Here is a 24014-nt window from a genome sequence, read left to right as displayed (position 1 = left end):
GAGACTTGCCAGCCAATCAACTGCCATCACGTTGACACGTCATTGGTTTAATTCAGCGTCGTGACTTTTATCGCACCTGCGCATTTTTTAAAATTACACACTAGCGCCAAAATTATGAGCGGGAATTTTTGTTACGACTGTCGGTAACTTTTGAAAGCTTTCATATCGACATTAACCCGGGAAATATTTGAAATATTTAATTTTTATGAAAATTAACTTCTAAGTTCTAAAAATTTTTAGATGTCGGCTAACTTAATCTTCGTTAATTTTTTTATAACACTGAAGTTGACAGATATAAAATTTTTTTTAGATATTTATAGCAATTAAATTATTATAAAAAAATTTAATTAAAAAGTTTCACATGTAAAAATTAATAAAATTTACAAGTGAAAATTTTTAAAAGCATTTTTTTATTGTAATTAATTTGTTAAAATTGACAGCTGATCGTTAACTTCAGTATTATAAAAATTGACCTGTAAAATTAAAAAAAAATTAAAAGTACAATTTTTTTAAATTAATTTTTTGGAATAAATTTATGTGTTAAATAAAATTAAAAAATTATCAAGTGACAGCTTACTTTAATTTCATCATAAATAAATACACTCTCAAAATACAGGTATTAATTTTTTATTTTTATTTTAAATACAGAAAAAAAAAAAGAGTAAAAAATAACAGCTACGAGTTAAATTATCTAATATGTTTTTGGAACAAATAAAAATTTCTATACTTATATTTAACTATGGCGTAATTTTTTATATAAAAAACAAACAAAATCTGCTCCATTTAAATAAAACTTAATTGATGAATAAATAATAATAATTGTTATTAAAATAATTTAAATTTTAACTTTCAAATTGTTACAATTAATTGATTGTGTATCTATTAAAATTTTAATTGCAAATTTATGTCAATAATGTAATCATAAATATCTAAGCTAATATACAATAAATTATTATTATTTTTACAAAAATGTGCGGCTTGCCAAAACTAGTCGTCCATTACCATGTATTCGACGATTTTCTCACAGCAATCATAAGGCAAATGATCAACGAATATAGAGGAAATAATTTCCGTAGCCTGTTCTAAGAGTATTTTCATTTTCTTGGCATAACTTAATCGATCCTTCAGTATTTTGCAATAATTACCTATCTTGCCTAATAATTCTGGATCGTACGTTACATTAAAATCTCTCAAGGCCCTCTGGGACATTAATTTGATCAGCTCGCTCATTCTGCAGGTCAACAATTGCTGAATCGTGATATTGCTACCCCAAATCTTCCTGTTTTTCATATAATGTACCTGATCACAAATTGTAGCTTTCCAAGAATCAACTATTTTTGTATGGGTCTCCATTGTGATCCAGTGATAAGGTGGACGCTTTACTATTAAATTGTTATCAGCAGGTAATCCAATCATTCTTAACTCGATTGCTTTTATGATTATATGATATGATAACAATTCAAACTGCCTTCTAAGAATATTCATGTAACGCTCATTATCCTGGATATCGCGTGTTAAATATTTTCTTAAAATCCGTGCCCTTTTCATGGTTTTCATGTCAATTTCAATGAAATTCAATTCATAACAACTCATTAAATATTGGACTCCATGAGCAAATCCGTACTTAATCATATGATGAATAATTGAAGAGCGTGGTTCAATTGCCGGGAACCGGGCATTGATATTAGCGCCCATCTTTCGCAAAATCTTTATTATGTTTAACTTTTCGTGAGACTGTTCATTTTCTTTTATACTGTATGCACTTACTTTTCTATTAACATTGAGCATGGTAAAATGTAACACGGGTTGTCCAAAATCATCCCGATCGTTGACATTGGCATGACACTGATGCACAAGATATTCAACCCATAGAACACTATTAACTTCAACAGCTTGCATTAATGCTGTTTTTCCAAAGCTAGTTTTTGCATCAGCATCAACTTTATACTCGAATAACAATTTTATGATTGGGGTCAACTTTCTAAGAATTGCATAGTGTAATAATGGAAGATCATGGCCGCGACATAAACTACGATGAATTAGGAATTTGAATTTTCTAAAAAATATATTAGGAAATCTAACATTCACGTCGGCTCCGTGACGGCAGAGTAATTTCACCATTTCAACGTCATTTTTGTGCACTGCGATATGAATTGGATGATAACGTGATTTGTCGTCATCATTTTTAATTTTTAGAGAAGGGTTTGCACCGGCTTCTAGAAGGAGTTTTGCATTGTGGAAATCACCATTCAAAACCGCCAGATGAAGCGGTGTATATCCGTGCTCTCCAGATCCACTAATAATAGGATCTAAGGAAGCACCATTTTCAACCAAAAACTTTACTATCGTGTCGTAGCCATTGCGTACGGCTACGTGGAGTGGAGTCTCCATGAAAGATTCTGTCTCATTTATGTTCGAACCATTTTTCAATAGTTCCTTCACTACTTTTAAAATTTTAGCTTCAGTCGCAGATTTTATTAAGTCCTCTTTTTTTGCCATTATTATATTACCACTTTTTTTTTTTTATTCTAATATTTTGTCCTTATTAAATAAATTTATTTATGTTAAAATAAATTTTTCACTAATATATGCTTCACAGTTTTAGTCTAGAATTTTTTTTTTAATTATATTGCTTATTACTTAATTTATTTATACGTTTAAGTATTCACTTCACCCTTTTACTTTATGTATAGTCTAAATATTTTTAGTAATTGCTAACACGTGGAGCTCCGCCCTTTTTCAGTCACAAAAATTGATAAAGTATTTCTAGAAAATTCGTTAGATTATTATTTCAATTTTTACACTATTAAATCTGCAGATTTAATTAAATTTTAAAAGAGTGTAATTTTTTTGAATTAACATACGTCAAATTTTTCCACGTGGGCACTATTAAATTTTTTTCCACTTTTTGGTATAATTTATTTTTAACACATTAAAGTTAAAAACTTAATTAAAATATTAAAATTATTATTTTGCACTTTTTTATCAAAATTTCTAACAAAAAAATTTATTAAATTATTTAAAAAAATTTTTAAGAAATTTCAAAAATAATTAGATTTTAATTTTAATTTAGTAATTTATCTATTTAAATTCTATTCTATTCTACATACACTATTGATTTTTAAAAGATTACTATTTGGACACGTCGTCCTTTTTCCCTTTTTGACTATAGTCCCATGGAGGACCACACGCCAGTTGGTTTAATTCGTAATCCTCAACACTTGTGCGCAGGTATAATTTGAAACACTAGCGCCAAAATTCAAAATTTTAAGTAAACAATTTTTTATAACTACTGTCGGTAACTTATCATATTTTTTATGCACATTTTATTTTAATAGTTGGCACCACTGCAGAGTACGCTGATGTCCCGCTTTTTCTGATTCATGAACACAACAATTGACTAACTGATTGACTCGAAGCTTCTTTCTAACAATTGCAACGCAATAATTAATTGTTAAAAATGATTAACAGATTAATTTCAATAACATTTTGCACTGGAGTGGGAGTACTTACTACAGAATTATGCTGGAGATTGTGGAAAAGTTATAAAAAAGCGAAAGCATGTCAAGAAGAGCAGGATGAAAATAATAAATTGATAAGTGAGGTATTTTTTTTTGCTGAAGATTCTATGGGCTGCCGATCACATGCGTCGAGGAAGAAAGCATGTGGTTCAAGATGTCCAATTAATTGTATCAAGTAATTTAACCTTTTTTTTTTTATTATTTTAATTTTTTATAAAAAAATAATCAGACAAAAGAAAACGACTTTCTTAATTTTCATTTGTAGTTATTTTAAATTTTGACATTTGATAAGATATAAGCTCATTCCGATGTTAGACTCATCAAGAGCTTTCATTTGAGTACCCACATGCATTTTTGATATATTTTTCATATATACATATATATATAATACATATAAATATATGAAAAATTGATGTGGGTACTCAAATGAAAGGTCTTGATGAGTGTAACATCGGGATGAGCTTATATCTTTAAAAATGTCAGTAATTTACAAATTACCTTTCATTTTGTGAAATATTGACATTTTGAAAGATTTAGGCGACATCTAAAAATTAAAAAAATTTTTTTTGTTCTAATTTAGTTAATGAAAAAAAATTAAAAACGTCGGCTAGCTTGAGTATTTCAATTCTTGTATGCCACTGAAATTATCAGACAGTTTTTTTAATTTTTTTTTTTAAATAAACTAAGTCTAGAAAATTATTTCTTAAAAATTGTATTGATAAATTTTTAAAGCTTCTAAAGATAGAATTTTATCACTAAATTTATCTTACGATAATTTATTTATTAAAAAATGATCAGGTGCCTCAATTTCAATATCATTTTTTTTCTATTTATGATAATGATGTGACACATTATATCACCTGTCAATTGATAACAATAGACATTAAATTATAATGTTCCAGTCGCATAATCTATTACATGGACAACGCAAAGAAGACCCTAGATGTCTGTATGTATATCGTAACCTGCCAAGAGATAATAAACGCAATTTCTCGTGCTCACAAGAGGAAAGTTAATGTCCGAGTTATCGCTGATGCTAGCATGTCGGAAAATTCAGCATGTGGAGATCAATTGACACGATTGAGACGTACAGGTAACATTCGACGGTTATTAAACCAGTTAATAAATTTGTTTCTTGTTAAGTACTCAGTAAGTGAGTAAGTACAGTGTATATTTGAGTTTATATATTTGTAAATTGATTTATTAGGCATTAAAGTGAGGATACAACGATCAAAGGCGTCATTAATGCATCATAAATTCACAGTGAGTGATAAACATACTTTGATTTACGGGAGCACTAACTGGACAATGCAAGCTTTCTTCGGTAACTACGATGGAATTATTATGACTAACCAGAAGCAGATCGTCGAACCGTTTAATGACGAGTTTGACAGAATATGGGAAAAACTGAAGTAAAACAAACTTATGAAAATAATTCTGACATTTATCTAATAATAGTACTGAAAATTATCATCAAATATCAGATAAAAGTCAAACTTTTTACTCGTTTTAACTGACATAAAATATATCAAGCCAACGCGCTAGTTATCTATTTTACGCTCATAACATTTAAATTAATAAATAATATAATTTTAAATAAAAATTTTTAGATCTTTGGATTAATATTTTATAAAGCTAATCAGTTATTCATTGCATTAATTATTAGAGTTTAAATAACTACTGGATCGTGAATCATGATAAATTTATAACAAATTAAAAATAAAATATAATTTCCTATTCCAACGGATGTAGTATAATTATAAATGTGTTTAAAAATGTGTTTAACAGTTGATATAATTTAAATAGACGGATATTCAGCATCACCGGTTACTGGTACATTTACCTCAATATTTTTAGTAATCTGATAAAATACTGATAAATATATATTTAGTACAAGTTAAGTAATTTAAAGATCTGAAAATCATTTCTCGACATAATAATGTGTGTCCATTATTATTATAATAGTATTACGAGATGAACTTGAAAAATATTCGCGTAAACATAGGCCAGTTGCGTGGGTTACTTGTGTTTAAATGTACGTGCAAAAATACCCACACGATTTGTTATTAATAACTATATTAAATATATCAGCCATTAATTTAATAGCTTATTTTTGAGTTTATCGAGCGTAAAAATAATTGAAGAAATAGCAATACTGTATTAAAAAAATTATGTGACGTTTTTTATTGTTGTTATGGTGATCTTACTATGACAACGATTACCATAGCAACGGTTACTACAAAAACATTTAAATATTAATGCGTAATATTTGTAAAAATATTGATTAATTAATTGGTATTTAATCAATTAATATTTTGAAAGAAGCGCGGTCGATTTTCTAATATTTTTTTTAATAATTGATTAACTCTAAAAAGACATTTCAATACGCTGATATTTATGTACCAATATAATATAATATTATATTGTATTGTATTAATATATTTGTTTAAATAGTAATGGACATGGAAGTTGGATGGTTATTCCTAATGCCAGATTTCTTTACAGTCGATGAGAGCAGAATGAACTCTACAATCAGCACACTGTGAATATACTGTTGAGTACTTTGGGGGTGTTGCCATGACAATCCTGACGTCACTTGCTTACTCCTTTCCTCCCGTTGTTTTTTCATCTCCTCGATTCTCACAACCGCGCTCACCTTTTCAATTCTCTGTACGTGTATGTTAAAATTTAAACATTTACATCCAAAGTCCTACTACCAAACTCTGTTTTTTTTTTTTTTTTTTTTTTTTTTTTTTTTAACGCAAAATGATATTTGTCATTTGGATTTTTATTGCGATATAAGATATAAGATATAAGATTACCCTCACACATATACCACTGAGTATTTAAATTTATATTATCCGTAGACTCGTTTAATCGTTTATTATTTCTCAGTGTTTTATAATTATTACACTTTCTCTTATGAAATTTAATATATAGTTTATATGTATTATACTCATTATTCTTTGGTCAACTTGCACAAGGATTAAATTACTTGGATCTTGTTTATCATTTTGATACCGTGTTATTTTATGTACAATTTATTTTAATTAATAAATTTATCATTTTAAGCAATGATTAATGGGCATTATAATTTTAGGTCTTAAAAACGTTGCTAAAAATATAAGCAAAGGCTAAATTTATATCGACATAAAATTGTAGAATGTTTTTCCTTTGGATCAACCCTTATGTCATAGTTAAGAAGCTACTAAATATGTTGATAATTTATTCTTTGACAAATCGAAGCGGCTTCGGTCAAAAAAAAAAATTTAGATGAATAATTTGTTAAACTTCTATGAGTATTATTCAAAGTATATATTGAATAAGCTCAATGTCAAAACGAAAAGAAATCAAGAGCAGGTGAATTTGTTTTTAAATAGAATTTATAAACTATTAATATAAATATTTTTTTTTTTTAAGTTGAAAATTAAAACTAGAGCGGTTAATAATATTGAACAAATTATTATTCGTAAAAAAATGAGATTTTTATTACTATGGATCTAATTAATAATTAAGTGATATTTTTAAATTTATTACAAAAATATTATTGATGAAACTATAAAATTTTGCTTTATTAAATAATGACTTTTGTTGAATGACACTGTACTTTCTTAACTATTGATGTTTTTGAAGATATAAGCTCATCTTGGTATTACACTCATCAAGAGCTTTCATTTGAGTACCCATATGCATTTTAATATATATATTTTTTTATATACATATATATAATATATATAAATATATGAAAAATTGATGTGGGTACTCAAATGAAAGGTCTTGATGAGTGTAGCATCGGGATGAGCTTATATCTTTCAAAATGTCAATAGTTCACGAGATACAACGTAATTTCTTAATTATGTATATAGAGATAGAGCTTTTTCGAATGCAGTCTAAATACTTATATTATTAACGATACAACGATACCAAATTTAATCATAAAAATCCATTTTATCATATAAATACACTGGCCAAAAAATTTTGCTTATTCTCTTAATAATATAGATTAAAAAAAAAATATTGAACATTTTTAATAAGTCCATAAAAAAATTGAAAAAAAAAAAAAAAAATGATATGGTATTTTAGAAGTGATTTATTAAAAGAAATTTGAATAACGCAGAAAGGAATTTATAGCAATATTATACAAAGCAATATACAAAATATACTTTTCACACAATCTAATATTAGAAATTTTCAAAATATTATTACATAAAGAAAGTTTTATATCAAGTTGAATAAGAACGAGTGGCTTATATCGTAAGCCTCGATTTATTTGTTCACGAAACCCATACTTAGCAGATTCCAATTTCGGATATTCCTTTTCCTTTTTCCTATCAATAAATCCGAGCAAGTGAAAGCTTGTCGTCTCGGAAGAAATAATGAGATTAGATAAGAATGTTTGTATTGGGTTATTTGAATATATAAGTTATATACATAATTTTTTTTTTGCATTTCCTGTGATGTCTAATGAAAGTAATTAAAGTGTTTCAAAAATGAAATCATACAAAATTTTTTTTTCAAACTAAAAAGTTTTTTGGACTTAGAAAAAAAACAGAATTTTCATTATACGACCTTATGGCATATGTAACGCGATATTTAGTCAGAGGCGTTGATTTAATCAGCGGTAGCGTTAAAAAAAAAACATTATTTAATCGCGTTTAATTAAATTAAACTCCACTAAAGTTGAATATATATTTATAACGACAGGAAACAGTTGTCATAAAAAATAAAGAGAAAAAAAAAGTAAAAGAAAACTCACATCTTTTACACTTATTCTACGAAGATATATATTTTTAGATTTATAAGCACAAGCGCAACCCTCGAATGGCAAGAGCCCTTCTTAAAATAGAACTTTCTAGATCTCATCATCATTATGATCATCATGATCATCCCTTAAGATGGTAAAATGTGGCCCATTTGCATTTAATTTGGTCTCATTATATACGCTGTATATATTTAATAATAATCATTAGGATGATCAATAATAGTGTGAGTAGTTGTAGCTTGTCATCAATTCCGTCTGGTTTAACTTTGGTAGGAAAATTATAGAGCTGGTGGTCATTGCCTCCGGGTTATTTATTTACTTGCTCATCACATACAAAATGTAAATAACTATATATGTACTGAAATATATAAGGAAGAAGAATAAAGAAAGAAAAGAATAAAGTAAAAAGCTGAGGCTGAGATTTAGTCACTAAAAGATAAAATTTGTCATGACGGAAAATGAATGTTTTTTCTGGCAAAATTCATCCACACATATGACATTAAAACATAACGATTAATTCCTGGAAACATCTAAAAGCTTTTTTACGATGTAAATAAATAAAATAATCTATTATGTGTAAATTTTTCCGCTATGAATTTTTTTCAGCGAAACCCAAAACCGAGGAAATTCTCATTACTTTTCCTGTCTACCGTCAGCTCTTCTTGAGCACAGCTGTACACTAAAATTTATTTCTCATTTTTTTTTTATTTCAAACTTTTGATTTTGCATTCAGATTAATTTAAGCCGCTTTACTCAGAAATTTTAACTATATTTTATTTATATTTATAAATTTATATTGTAGACTATAATAATAGAGCAGGAGATAAAATTAAATGAAACCTAGGTGTGTATTTTTTGCGTTTACTTCATCGAGATCGTTTAGCGCTCGTAAGTCACTTGAGATTATTGATGATTAAAAAAACGTATTACTATCAATCATGGAAACGCATCATTTCTTCAGAGCTTGTGTCCACGTCTAAATTTTCTGGCAATCGTCTATCTGCTCTCCGTTTAACGTCCGTCCTTAATGTTTATTCCCGCAAGAGCATCATCGTCAGCATCACAACACATCACGGTGACACATTTTAACACCTAGTGGCCTAGATAAATATTCCTAGCCGATGTAATCGGACTAAATAAAATCTAATTATAAAATACAGCTCATCGGCTATTATTTTATAGATTTTTATTTTTTTCAATAATATAATCCTTGAGATAACAATAACTTTATTTTTGATATTAATTTTAATATAAAAAAAAAAAAAAAATTTAATAAATAGCATCTTCTTTGCTTTATAATCTTACGCTTATTTTTATTTTTATAATTAAAACTCTCAAGTGGACTCGAACCGCCGACCTTACGTTAATTAATATCTTGATATAACCGCTGGATTGCGTAATTATTTTCAACGATTACTAAACCGCAATTTAATTTTTAAATTATCATTAAACATTACTGAGTATAATTTTTTATTTAACGACCCGAATTATCTGATTGCAATAATTTTAAAACTGATAAAAATTTTGAAACATTTAATTTTTATAGTTTTTGGATAAAATTTCTATTTTATCTTTTTTTTATATTTTTAATATGTATATTTTTTTTTTTGCAAAATACCAAAAAAAAAAAAAGAACAATTTTCTAAAAAATTAAATGTTACAATTTTTTAAAAAATTTATAAATTTGTTAAAATTGTAGTAATCATTTTTTTTTAATTGTTCATTTTTTAATATATTTAAAAAATAAATATATCCAAATTTTCAAAAAAAAAATTCCGTTAAAAAAAATGATAATTAGAATGGTGGATCCCACACGGTAAGACCGATATTACACTGGATATCATACTAGATTATACTGAGTGAAAAAAAATTTCAGATAGTAGCTAGTATAATCCAGATTATAATTAGTATAATCCAGATATCACGCAGTATAATCTGGGATGATATCCAGTGTCATCTTGTTTTTTCCGTGCACTTGTAAATAATTATCAAAAAAAATTTCAAGTGAAAAAAATATTTTATCGAGTAAAATAAAAATTATGCAAACGGAATAAATTTATATTTTGGACAGTTTAGTGTATTAAATAATAAAAACATAAAAAAAAGCAATAAATCAAAATTTATCGGTATCATATTATGTATGTGCAGACATAGACAATACAATAAATGTTTGTAGAATAGCCCGGGCCATCTGTTATCAAAAATATTTATATCTACACGAATATAAACATGCATGCGTAGAAATGATGACGACGATGAGGCATCTTACGTTTGAGGATTTTGAACTCGGACATGGAAGAACCAGCTACCACCAACGAACTCTACTCACTCGAGGAGTGAACGGCCTTTGAAAATCGAATTCTGTCACCGAATTGGTATTATATCTGGGAAGCTGGTGGTATCCTGGCGCTGGTACCCAGTAAGTCTCCGCGGATCTTTGACGTCAGTAGAATAAAGCAGCGTCGTAAAACGAGACCGGCCACCAACAGAAATACACGACTGCATCACGTCGGGTGGTTAAATATTGCCGCAACCGATGCAAGATGCCGGGTCGTAGACTGATAGAAGTAAAGTGGAACATTGTCCGTATGATGATTTATAAATAGTATTTTATGTTACCAAAATAGATGATGGGCCGTTGGACCTCAACACGTTGGTGGATCGATCATATTGTTATCATCCCCTATGACGTACAACCGAATACCACCAGCACCAATTACTACCCTCTATCATTACATATCATCAGTGCTGCTAGGTGCTGAAATTCATCTTAAAATACTTCTTCTTCTTCTTCTTACTCATCTTCTTTTTCTTCATCCTTATCCTTATCCCAAGTATCAGTCGCAATTTTTATTATTACTGTTTGATGTTGCGAAAAAATAAATAAATCGCGTGGGATCAGTGCTCGATAATCGGCGGATTTTTCCTTCCAAGTAATTCAAAATTTCTTCTTTTAAAAGAAATTCCAGTGGGTGTATTAAATAGAATTTTATCTTGATCGAATGAAGTTTTTTTTTTTTTTTTTTTCAGTAGGATTAAATTTATCAGGATTAATATAAACGCATTTACAATAATGTGTTGACGGGTCAAAATAGCACCGCTAATAATAGCTCGGTGTTTGATTATAGAAATAATCCCAAATAAAATTTGTTAAAATAGATTTCTGTACAACTGTTTTAGAAGTTTTAGTAATAATAACAATAATTACGGTGACAATAATATAACAGATAGTATGTATATATGGTATTTAATTCTTCGCAGCCTTGTCTTTTATCTTTTTCTTAGCTGTTGCTTAAATATATATATATATATATATATATATATATATATATATATATATATATATATATATATATATATATATATATACGATACTTTTGTGTATTTTGGTCAGTCGTAAAATAATTCTGAGTGATTCTCATCTTTAAAATTGTTTGTTTGTTTTATAATTATTATTATAATTAAATGATGATGATAATAAAAATAAAACTTTTATAGAGTCATTTCCCTGGGCGTCGATGACCACCTACAGCTGGAGTTGGGGTTATAAAAATCTCCCAAAATAATATATAATTATTTTTTTTTTTTTCGCTAAGTGTAAGAGAGATTTATGAAGTAATTCAAATTTGCGTTGTGTATACACGATTAAATTTGAAAGCTCTGTATTGTTGGTAGTCGGGTCTCTCCGTCTATTATATTCAAGCTAGAGTGTTATAATAATACCGGATTTGATGAACACAAAACACTGAGGGAAATGCACTATGATGTATGATGCTTTGCGTGGTTGTCGAGTATATTTGGTTCTACAATGTACATTGTATGATTATTTGATTTAAATTTGATTAAATAGTGTAGGCGTATTCAGGATGCCAAGCTTGCTTCGCGATAACACGCTCGAGCGGTCTCAAGAAAATCAACGTATCCGAGGATTATATATTTAACTATCTTCCTGGAATCTTCAGCCACCGCTTTTCTCTTCACTTGGTTTGCTTGTCGTCGTGTATTCAATTAGATGACATCAGCTATTTCTTCGCGAGTAAATACGCGGAATTGTTTTTTTTACCCAAAATTTACTACTACTTAAATCTCTTAGCTGTTAAAATTAAACGATAAATTTATTTTTGAGTATTTTTAAATTGGTAATTATTGATTGTTTTCTTTTTGTACCAAGAGTATTTTAATAAGATTTTATTACTCTTGGGTTTTATTTAAAAATACATCAAGTACATTGGGAAGTAAATGGCTTTAAAAAATAATTATTTCAAGTAATTTAAATATTTATTATTTTTTATTAGAAGTTATTTATTTCCTCATTAGTTTTTAAATTAGCGTTTTTATTTTCAAGGGTGAAATATTAAATAGATTATAAAATATTTATGTTACTACCCTTCATTACTTTTAATTCAAATTTATATTCTAACTTTTTTAGTTTTTTGGATAGTAAAAAGTTTCAATTTAATTTAAAAAAAAAAAAAAAAAAAAAATATGACCTCTAAAAGAAACAATTCGAAGCAATCGCTTAAAAATACTTTTGTTTATTAGCTTAAGAGCTATTTCATTTTAAAATAACAAAGTTTACAAGGGTAAAATAATTTTTTAAACTCGCTAATGAGTACCAGGAAAAAAAGTCGAGAGAAAAAACTATTGATTTCTTCACACTTTTTAGTGTTTAAATTAATCTTTTTTACCTTATAAAATAATTAGCAAAAAAAATTATCTATATTATTAAGAGAATAGGCAAAATTTTGTGGCCAGTATATTTATATGATAAAATGGGTTTTTGTGGTCAAATTTGGTATCGTTGGAAAAATCTTGATCTAGAGTTGTGCCTTTTCAAGGTTCCATATCATTCTCACTAATAGTTAATTTATTATGATAAGTATTTAGGCTGCATTCGAAAAAAGCTCTATCTTTAGATACATAATTAAGAAATTACGTTGTATCTTGTAAAATATTGATATTTTTAAAGATATAAGATCATCCCGATGTTATACTCATCAAGACCTTTCATTTGAATACCCACATCAATTTTTCATATATTTATATATATTACATATATGTATATATGAAAAATATATCAAAAGTACATGTGGGTACTCAAATGAAAGGTCTTGATGAGTGTAACATCGGGATGAGCTTATATCTTTAAAAATGTCAATAAGCTAGTATATAGTTAATTGCAATGAATATTATTGAGCACAGAGTCAATTTTATCAATATTACATTAATAAATTTTGTATTATTTTAATTGTCAGAAAAATTTAAAAATATCAATCAATAAATCTATTTATTTATTTTTAAAAATTAAAAAATTCTTTTTAAATTAATTGTGTAACAAAATTTTATAAAAATTGAAATATTACATCCAACAAAAACAAATAAAATTTATGAGCCGTTGGACACTAAATGTATTTCCTTATTCGTAATAATAGCAAAATAAATTGTTTTTTACCGGAAAAAAATCTTCAAAGTTAAAACTCGGAAAGTTAAATTGGTAAACAAACAAGTAGTAGAGTACTATAAGTAAAAGGTCAGGTTGTAGAGTAATTAACAAGGATTAATTAAACTTTAAACTTATTAGAATTCGTAGATTGAAGAAAGCAAATAGAGATATTTTGAGTTTTAATGGGTAATTTATTCTAATGAGGCAGACAAAAAGATAATACTTTGAGTGCTATTATACCCGATGTGTTATTTTCGGATAGGGAAGTAAAGAGCATAATTCGCGAATGAATATAGTGGGAAATGATGGGTGAGGTCGGGATTCTAGCCCCGGGTATCTAGGCTCCGTAGTCATGGAAACGCCTCCTATCCAGTAGTCACCCTCGGTCATTCAAGGGTTGCCTCCTACCGTCGATCTTTAAGTACTTAAAAAATAATTATCTTATCAATAGCTCCCATAAATCCCCAGATAATACCGTAATTAAACACCTTTTGACCTTTGGTAAACTCAATTTAAATAGTTATTCATCTTCTGTAATTCACTTACACGTAGTCGATCGATCGGTTTGCCTGCTTGACTGGCTCCAGATTATTTAGCTCCTACTATTACTCTGCTATTTACGGTTTTACTCTACTAGCAAAGGGTGTGTCTTAAATACAAGAAATAAATTTACTTAATTAAATTTTTTATTTTATTTTATTATCAACATCATTTAATTCAATATATACAAAACATGACGTGACAGATATTTTGTTATTTTATTTTTTCTATTACAATATTATATTTAGAATAATTTGCATAAATTAGTTATAAACTATGTCTGCGTACCTTAAAAAATAAAGTGTTATTTGAGATCGTTTCAACAAACGTATAAATATAAAAACGTTTTTTTTTTTTTTTTATTTTTCTCGCAGACATGTTACTTATTATTATTAATCATTTATTCATCATATTAACCGATCAAACTTTCAACAGGTTTGTCGGTTTGATCAATTATTACATAATCACAACATATATAAACATTTACATGTATATTTAATTTAACTATCACTTTTATTGTATTTAATATTTGTCGGCTAGACTTTTAGCAAATATTTTAGATAATAAATTAATTAAATAAATTTTAAAGTCGTGGTTGTGATGCCTGACATCTAATCACTGGTTTATAAAGTAATGCGTTGTTAATCCGACTTAATCGGGGAAACCCTCGATAGCATGGGGTTTTTCACACAAGTCTCCTCGTTTTTTATTCTTAGCCTGTATGTAAGGTTTGTACATGTATGTGGTGAGTAAAGGCGTCTTACTTGCATCGGCGAAATAGAATATTAATTCTCGGGATAGGTCCAGGGCGCTATCACTTTAGTACCTGTTTTTTTTTTTTTTTTTTTTTTTTTTTACAAGTAGAGGTACTTTCACTACATTTGTCATTTATATTTATCATCTATTTCGTTTATCTTTATACACACTGTTGATAGACTTGTACAAATAATACTATGTTTTTTTTTTTTTTCACTTATCCAAACAAACTGGACCGGGATAAAATAGAGTATCATTGCTTTTGAAATAGTTATTAAATTATTGAAATTATTTGCAAATCAAGTTAGACACCCGTATTATCAAAGATAATTTTTTTTTTTTATTTAATCCTATGTTTTGTTTTAATTGACTACTTTTTGGTTTGGTAAGACAAACTGAATACTTTAGAATTTCTGATAAAATTTTTTCTAAAGCAATAATTATTTTTTATTAAAAAAATAAAATTACAACCGAAAAAAATGATTCGAAAAAATTTTTTTCGGGTGTCCGAGTTGTTGCATTGACATTTAGACGTATAACTATTTTAAAAACTGTCTTTCCATTTTACCCCGTCTATTTAAGGGGGTATTTTGGTCTAGAAGCATAAAATTTCAGGTAATTTTTGAAGTACCGCAAAAAAAGGCAATCAATATTTTTACTGTAAATTTTTATGTAAAAAAAAAAAAAATTAAAAAATTATAAAAAAAATGTATGTTAAAAATATTAATTGCCTTTTTTTTACGGCACTTAAAAAATTACCTAAAATTTCATGCTCCTAAGCCAATATACCCCCCTTAAAAAATTGAAGACTTAAAATAAAATAAAAATAATAATAATTACTATTATCGTTGATACTGAACGTTCTAATTTGGCTTTCATACATTTTATTGACCATAAATAAATAATTTGATTGGTATTAAAAATTTGTAAGTATATTCTTGGACCCCATGAGGTGTGACAGATCGATACTACTTACGAGTATCTTAATTTATTTATTTATAAAATACGTTTACAATTTTATTTATTTCGCTATTTTTACACTTCATAAATTCCCTGTATGTAGAGTAGCACAATTTTATAAAATAAATAAATCACTCTCATATTTTTGTTTGTTTTATTTTTTTTTAAGAATAAATTATTAAGTAATTTGAATATAAATAAAATCGATTATTTTTTTTCTATAGAAAGATAAATATAAATTTACCCACTACAAATTGAATCAGTCTTTTTTAAATTTATATTTATTTGGCTGTTGTGTGTGAATTTATATATATCATATGTCAATTCAAGACGTTCAGTTTCAACGTAGTGCACTTTTATTCTACTTCTTGATATCTTATCGTCGTATCAACAATTTATTTACACTCAATTTTTAAATTTTATAAATAAACTCATAAACAAATCATACAGTTTCCGGAAACCTATTTTTCACACATATATATATATATAGCATGTATTATACAATCTACATAAATTTCTACAAGAATATATTTGCGTGGTAACGCGTTCATTCTAACGTGCAATCAGCTATACATATATTTATTATTATTAATAATATTTGTTTAAATATAAACCTACACTGTTTTCAATCTACTTTGCATGGTCCTCATTGAGCTATGACTAGTCTAAATTATAATCATCAATCGTCTATCTAAACAAATAAACATACATAAATACAAAAAGCCACGTGGATTTTTCCTTAAGCCTTAAAATAATATATTTATAACTATGTGACTTATTGTCCATGACAATATTTCATTTTTTACACCGATTGTCTCATTGTTAAAAAATATAAACAAAATTTTAAAAAATTACTTATACATACTTAAAGATAGTCATTGGCACATATTAGTTATTAATTTACATTATCAAAAAAAAAAAAAAAAAAAATTAAGTAGCATTTTTTTTTATTACGTCAGAAACTGACTCTTAATTCCCCGATCCGTGCTTTCATAATCAAAGTCAATTTCATTTTTTACGGAATAATATATTGAAATAATTATTACGAGCACTTGTGAGAACTGCTATTGACAGTGAGATCTAGTGCGAATCGCCAAAGTATTTTTAAAAATTTTATTTAATTATAAACTGAAAAAAAAATTTATTTTTCTAAATTTTCATCAGTTTTGTATTATATCCTACTTAATTAACTCTTCAGTACTCACGTTATTCGGCTCAACTTCTTCAAAAAGAAAAATTTTTTTTTTTTTATTTATAATGAAAATAAGTAATTTGTTAATAAACAGTTAAAAAATATGAAATTTTCGGAAGGTAAAAAAAATTTCAAGTGGTCTTTCCATTTGAATTTAAATAATAATTAAAATTGAAACCGAGCTTAAGTAAAATTCTTATAACTTAGGTAGTGAAGGGTTAATAATTAAAAAATAAAAATAATTAATGATAATGACGCTTAAAACAGGAAGAATATTTACACGGGCGAGTACTGAGAAGTCAATGACGCCGCGCGTAAGCTTCTATCATCAACTGGCACATGTAGAGTAGTAAAGCTCAATTGTCTGACCTCATGAAGAGGTTTCAAGCATGGTTCGCTGGAAGATTTTACCATGTCTCACATGGCTTCAGTGCCGTACGCAGAACTTAGGTGCTGATGGTGAATATCTTCAATATTTGAATCGCACTGCATAACCCACTCCCAAATCCTCTTGGTGACGACTTTTTGATCAACCGCAGTTTCTAGCCCGTAACTGTTCAATAATTTACGTAACTTATTTTTATTCTCGTCGATATTCAACCTTTCGTCAACAATAGTGTCTAAATACAGCAAACTATCACCGCGTCTGGGTATGAGGTTATTGTCACTGACCTCAACACTGGTTGAGGTTGCACTGTGGCTCAATTTACTGACACACCAAGTATCCTTCAAATATTTGTTTATCTCCGTAACAACAGCGCGTTTCTCGGGCTTGTGCTCGAAGACTCGTCTGAAGTAACGTAGCAGACGGGGAGTAAATCTACGGAATGTGCCGGGAATCTTGGTAGTACGTCGTTTTAACCATCGTTGAAATGACGAGTAGTCTGGATCTTGAATGGGGTCAGCGCTTTGCCAGGGAGGATTTCCCGTTAGGCAAACAAACAGGACAATTCCAAATTGCCAGCAATCAGCGCTGCGCTTGCAAGTGTACCGCTCGTTTTTTATAACTTCGTGGATTTCTGGAGGTAAAAACGGCACCCATGTGCATCGTATCTTGTTAACCAGCGTACCTTCCCGCTTAATGCACCCAAAGTCGCACAATTTTATCTTTGACATATCCTGAGCGAACACCAGAACATTCTCAAGCTTGACGTCGCGGTGAGCCAGCTGTTTTGAGTGCAAAAAATCAAGCGCTGAAGCTAATTGACCCGCTATTTTTTTGCAAACGTCCTCATTTAAACCTCCAGCCTTGACATTACCTGCCAGGTCACCAAACGGCGCGTACTCCTGGGCAAATATGAAGCATTTTTCAGCCTTAAATGCCACTGCATATGAACTCAGGATGTTCGGGTGCGGACTCAAGTGGTACGAATAATGAAACTCCCGGTAAAAATCCTTCTCCGTAGTTAATTCCTGGTGAACTGCTTTTAGCACGACACGTGTTTGTGTTTTACGGTGAGTCGCCAGAAGCACTTTGGCAAAACTACCCTCGCCGAGGGTTTTTTCAACATTGTACTCTTTAAGAAGGTCTATTTCCTCCAGCACCACTTCCTGGACCTTGTGAATGCTTGACTCTTTCTCGTGGAGCTTCATCTGTAAAATTAAAAATAGAAAAAAGCTTGTTAAGTTATTGGATTTTTTTTTTTTACTGATATAGTAAATTATACTACACATAAAAAATGTAATATATATGTATATTTTTTAAATAAAACTATTCTGTGCGTCATCCTTTGACCTTAAAGGTAAAATTACTTTAAGCTTAAGCTTTCTCTTAAGCTATCTCTTTTTATCCCCTTTCCGTACAATATCCATCATATTTCCCTTTTACACATTTATTTACGAACGCATTCAAGATAATAATCGCTTTACGTCAATTTATGTTGCGTCACTGCTTCTTTGGGTCACGCAACATTGACAATCATCAATTCAATATTATATTCAGAAGAAAGATTATTTACTATTATTATTATTATCTAATCATTTTTATAGCTTGCAAGAATATTAATTGAAATTTTATTTGTCAGAGGTATGAGTTTAATTAATCTGAATAATTTGCAAGCTTGAAATTTGATTTTATACTCTCATAATTCAAGTGATAACACTTATCTTATAAAAAATTTAAACTCTTCCGGAATTATTCTTGACAAATATCAATCTGTAGACTTTAATTAACGTTGTATATAATTAAAATCTGTCACTCTTCAAATTTAAAACTAAATAAATAAATTATGAGATTTTGCTAAAAATAAAAAATCAAGATCTTCTGATTTTTTTTCTTTAATTATTAAAAATTATTGATTCGATGAAGTTTTAAGAAATTTGCAAATAATAAATTTTAATACAAAAAACTTAATGATCTGCTGACACAATTAGTCAAATCACGATTTATATTCTTACTCGTTGATAACTGCTCATAAATTGGTTGATAAATTAAAAATATCTCTACCGAAGATTTTCTTAGATAATCATAGGAAACAGAAGTGAAGTAACACCTGCTACGGCGAATCGTAAGATAATGGGGCTATTATTTTTTTATAGATAATAATAATAAAATATAAGCGGCACTCAAACGCAACGCAAATAATGCCTCAGTGTCCAGAGTGTTGCAGGCTTCTTTTATATTATGTACCGAAAGAGGGAGAGCGAGAGAGAGGGAATAAAGACAAAAATAATTTTCCTGGAGAATAAATACAGCATCACAGAGTACAGCAGTGAACGACGTGATGCTTGTGTAAAGAATCGACAGAAATGTATACTCGTCACACTATAACACTGCTCTTCTGACACTCTGTCTGTATTTCTTCTTCAAGTTTAATGTAAGAGGGCTTTCAAATCAACTTTACTATCTCTGTAATGCATCTTCGATACATAACATAACATTGTAAGCTATGAAGTTTCTATATATTTCTTTCTATATACCTGATACTTTTCACAAATAGGGTATTTGCCGGCGAAGCGCTTTCCTTATTATTATTAACGTGGGTTGTACGTAGGCGAATTCAATTAAAAGTTTGTTTTTATTTTTATCATGTAAAAAAATTCATCCATATTCACAGCTGGAATATTTTAATATCAGTAGTTTTCTCATAAATTAAAATCCAAGGATTTATTTTTTTTTGTATTTATAATAATAAAAAAATAAAAAGAAAAAAGTTTGAAAATAATTGTTCAGCGATTAAATAATTTTTTTTTTTTTTTTTTTTGTGAAAATTGCAGAATAATTGATTGATGTGGGTAATAATTGATTTAATGTTTAGTGTCGACTAATTTACAATAGCAATAGCGATAAAATTTAGAGAGCTTTTTTATACAAATATAACAGGAATAAGAATCGATATTAAGTTGGCAAGTGGTCAACACACTTGATTGGAATATTTCCAAAGGCAGTTTTTCATATATTATACTCGTATTTTCTTTCTTATTTTACATACACGCACATACACTCTTCTTTTTAAAAGTACACAACGACGATATGGTTGGCATACTCTTACACTTGATGGGTTAATCAAGGAACCTTATTGACATTATACAGTAATAGACTAATAGTATTCTTGGCAGCGTAATATTAAATTCAAAACTCACTCTGACAAAATCAATAGCAAGGACTCCATAAATAATTATTATTGTATCAAATTTGTTTTCAACATTACTTCCAGCGCGAAAACTTTTGTTATTTATATTTTTCTATCTGACATTTTTACGGTTTTAGATTCTCATAGATTACACTACTTTTTAATCCTGTGATTTAGGATGGTGAAACAAAAGTGATGCTCCATTTACAGAAACTTTACTTGCGGTATGTTTCGCATGGAAGAAATAACAACTAAGTACTTTCATGACCTATAATTTTATATGTAAATAATGTAACTTTCAAACGTACTCTGAAGTGTATATAGGAGCGTTAATTTTTTCAATAATAAAATTTTTGTCGTAACTCAGGTTTGAATCTAAAAGTAGGTCATTGGCTAAATAAATATTAATAATTTTTAACTGATAAAAGTGATAAGAAAAATAAAATACACAGAAATAAATTTATTTGAACTGAGAAAATTTTGAAAATTGAAATTGATTCGGAGCAAGAAGAAATATTCTGAAAAAAGTGAATTTTTTTAGTTTAAAAAATTTTTATTTTATCCAAAATAAATTTTTTCTTGCTAAATATTTTTTTGAGTCAAGAAAATTTTAAGAAAAACAAAAGTTATTTTGGAGCAAGAAGAAATTTTTTTAGCTCAATAAATTTTGACTTCATTCAATGAAATTTTCAATGTTTCTTAATATTTTCTTGAGCCAAAAAAATTTACACTGTTATGTAAAACATATTTTTTTATAACGTTTATCTTTTCTATATAATATTGAAGACCGTCATAATTTTTCGTTGTTCGTAGACCAGATAAGAAAATAACTAGAGTTCATGTCCCTTATCTAGATGCTCAGTCTGAGACCTCAATGCATTTAAGATTACAAAACCGGAACAAACAAATAAATGGAGTTTAAACATTAGGAAAAAATATCCAGAGAGTTCAAAGGTATTTCTTAAATACATTGCGGCACTCGAACTCAGACTGGGAAATTTTTATCATTATACTTTCATTACTGTCCAAATATTAGGCATAGAAGATAATATAGTATGAGTCAAAAGAAATAATAATTTTATGATAATAAACAAAATTTCTTAAACAATCTTTTACAATAAATTTAGTTAGATAATGTCTTGAGAATAATAAATAATTTAAGGTAAAAATAATAAATAAGAATTTCAAATTGAACAATTAGTAAATGTTAAAAACTAAAAGCAAATAAATTAAAAGTTACAAATTAATTATTAAAAGGAATTGACTAATTGTTTATTAAAATTTTTATCGATCACAAAAAAGAAATCATCCGATTATTGATAAAATCGTTCGAAGAAATTGTTTAAATATTAAATTAATTTAAGAAATGTTAATATTCAAAAATTTTCATATGTTAAACAACAAGTAACATTAAGATCTCCGTGTGCATTTGTGTGTGTATAGATGCGCCTATACATTAACATAAGTGTACCAGTAAGAGTATCGTTGTACAATGTGTAGGAGGTAAAAGCATACAAGTATAATAAGATAACTTGTGATCTATACTTGTACATCAAAATACGGGGAAACCGCCACCGCAGCATTTTCCGACACATCCGAAGAGAGGGTATTCAATTCTCCCTCCAATTGACAACGGAGGGCCCGTAAAAATCTCGGACCCGGGAAGCTGCTGGGTGTTCGCTCTCTTCGTGTTTTGACCTATCTAGTGTTAACATCATCAATAGATTACGACTAATTCTGTTTTTTTTTATACAACCAATTGTAAAATAAAGTAAAGTTGTGAAGTGAATTAAATTAACGAAAAGAAAAAGAACAAGATTCACCAATTGTACCAGGTAAAATTTAAAATTATTAATTTGTAAATTTTAACAATTTGAAACCGCATTGTATGAAAGAAAATATTAGATTTCACCTTTTTGTATTATTTGTAATGAATTTATAACTTAACCAATTTTTAGTTAAATAATATACTTATTAAATTTACCTAACGAACTATTTATTCAATCAAACCTATCATTCTCAATAAATTAAAACTCGGAAGTTCCCGGTCTATTAGTCTAACACGCTAGGACCAAATACTGTTAATCACTTCAAATGTAAAATTAATTAATTATCATAAATTAAATAATTTTTACATAACACACTCAAGTCAAGAATTTTTTTTTCAGTGCAAAGCCAAAAATTTTCGATTTCTGTGAAAAAGTAAAATTTTTCTTAATATCAAATTATCATTTGAATTTTTCAAACCAAAAGTATTATTTAAAAAAATTAAATCCTTCTGAATAGACCAAAAAATTCTTAAACTAAAAACTTGTTCTTGCTTCAACTAAATTTTACTTAATTAAAGAATTTTCCTGCTTAAAAAAATGATTTTTTTGACGTTAGATTTTTTTCCTTGAATTAAGTTAATATTTTCATAAATGTATTGTAAAAAATTGTAAGTTCCTATTTGTGGGTCACTGGATCACGCAGAATACTGTTTTATTGATTTCACGCAAAAATTGATTTAATAATATTTATTTAAAAAAAAATTTATGTATAAAATTCCTGTGCTTAGGCATTGATTTAATAGATGTTCATCCTTGGTTTTATTTTCAGAATTACCTTATTAAAAAATGCGATGAAATGTTAAATAATAACAATATGTAAATATCCAAGTTCATGAAGTTATTATGCATGATGTGAAACAATTCTCAGGCATCATATTTTATTTAGACTAGTGCAATTCGTCCGTAAGTCTCTATTTTAATCTGTTTAAAAAAGTTACACGCGTTTTTGGCTATACGCACGTGTAGTAGTTACATACGTCTAATAACATGTTCATAATAAAACAAATTACCGACATATATATATATATATATATATATATACGTAATGACGCTTGTAAAGTGTCAATAAAAGCCGGTTCGTTAAACAAATGCACCGGAAAATGCGTTTGATTTTTAATTTAAAAATAAATATTAACTTACCGTTTAATCCCCTGATTTAATGCAGATCCCAGTGACAGCAATTAACGTCAGGAACCAAAAGTTTGTCAACAATTATTTATAATAAAATATTTATAAATAAAAATGATGTTGATTGTTTTTAACACTGTTAAAAAACCATTACATGATATTTTTTTAAATAAAAACACGATAGTTTTCACTGGGGTTGAACTTAAATAAACTTAAAATTTAAAAATTTACTGAGAACGTAAAATGAGTTGAGTTAAAGTCAAGTTACGTGAATTGTTTTCCGCAACTTGGTTACATTTTCAGCGATACGC

At 28.0% G+C, this 24014-nt stretch overlaps 3 protein-coding genes across 3 annotated transcripts; 1 reads left to right on the top strand and 2 right to left on the bottom strand.

Annotated features, from left to right (window-relative positions):
- Window positions 1-914: 914 nt before the first annotated feature.
- On the bottom strand, window positions 915-3098 carry LOC141527020 (uncharacterized). The gene has a single exon (XM_074242247.1). It carries the CDS (start codon window positions 2497-2499, stop codon window positions 988-990), a length of 1512 nt encoding a protein of 503 aa, XP_074098348.1. The 5' UTR covers window positions 2500-3098; the 3' UTR covers window positions 915-987.
- A 291-nt stretch (window positions 3099-3389) lies between these two features.
- Window positions 3390-6575, top strand: Zuc (Mitochondrial cardiolipin hydrolase zuc). The gene is made up of 3 exons (XM_074242210.1): window positions 3390-3696; window positions 4424-4614; window positions 4729-6575. Exons 1-3 carry the CDS (start codon window positions 3461-3463, stop codon window positions 4935-4937), a joined length of 636 nt encoding a protein of 211 aa, XP_074098311.1. The 5' UTR covers window positions 3390-3460; the 3' UTR covers window positions 4938-6575.
- Window positions 6576-16874: 10299 nt separating this feature from the next.
- On the bottom strand, window positions 16875-23999 carry Meng (serine/threonine-protein kinase meng-po). Its single transcript, XM_074243385.1, has 2 exons — window positions 23716-23999; window positions 16875-18767 (listed from the first exon to the last, which is right to left on the bottom strand). The coding sequence occupies exon 2, from the start codon at window positions 18765-18767 to the stop codon at window positions 17592-17594; it is 1176 nt and encodes a 391-aa protein (XP_074099486.1). The 5' UTR covers window positions 23716-23999; the 3' UTR covers window positions 16875-17591.
- Between the last annotated feature and the right edge of the window lie 15 nt (window positions 24000-24014).

The sequence above is a fragment of the Cotesia typhae genome, unplaced genomic scaffold (assembly GCF_013202065.1).
Source record: "Cotesia typhae breed Kobodo isofemale line unplaced genomic scaffold, CoteBio_Ctyphae contig_4, whole genome shotgun sequence".
Classification (NCBI taxonomy): Eukaryota; Metazoa; Arthropoda; class Insecta; order Hymenoptera; family Braconidae; genus Cotesia; species Cotesia typhae.
The sequence above is the reverse complement of the archived record's forward strand: the minus strand, read 5'-3'. Positions and strand labels throughout refer to the sequence as shown.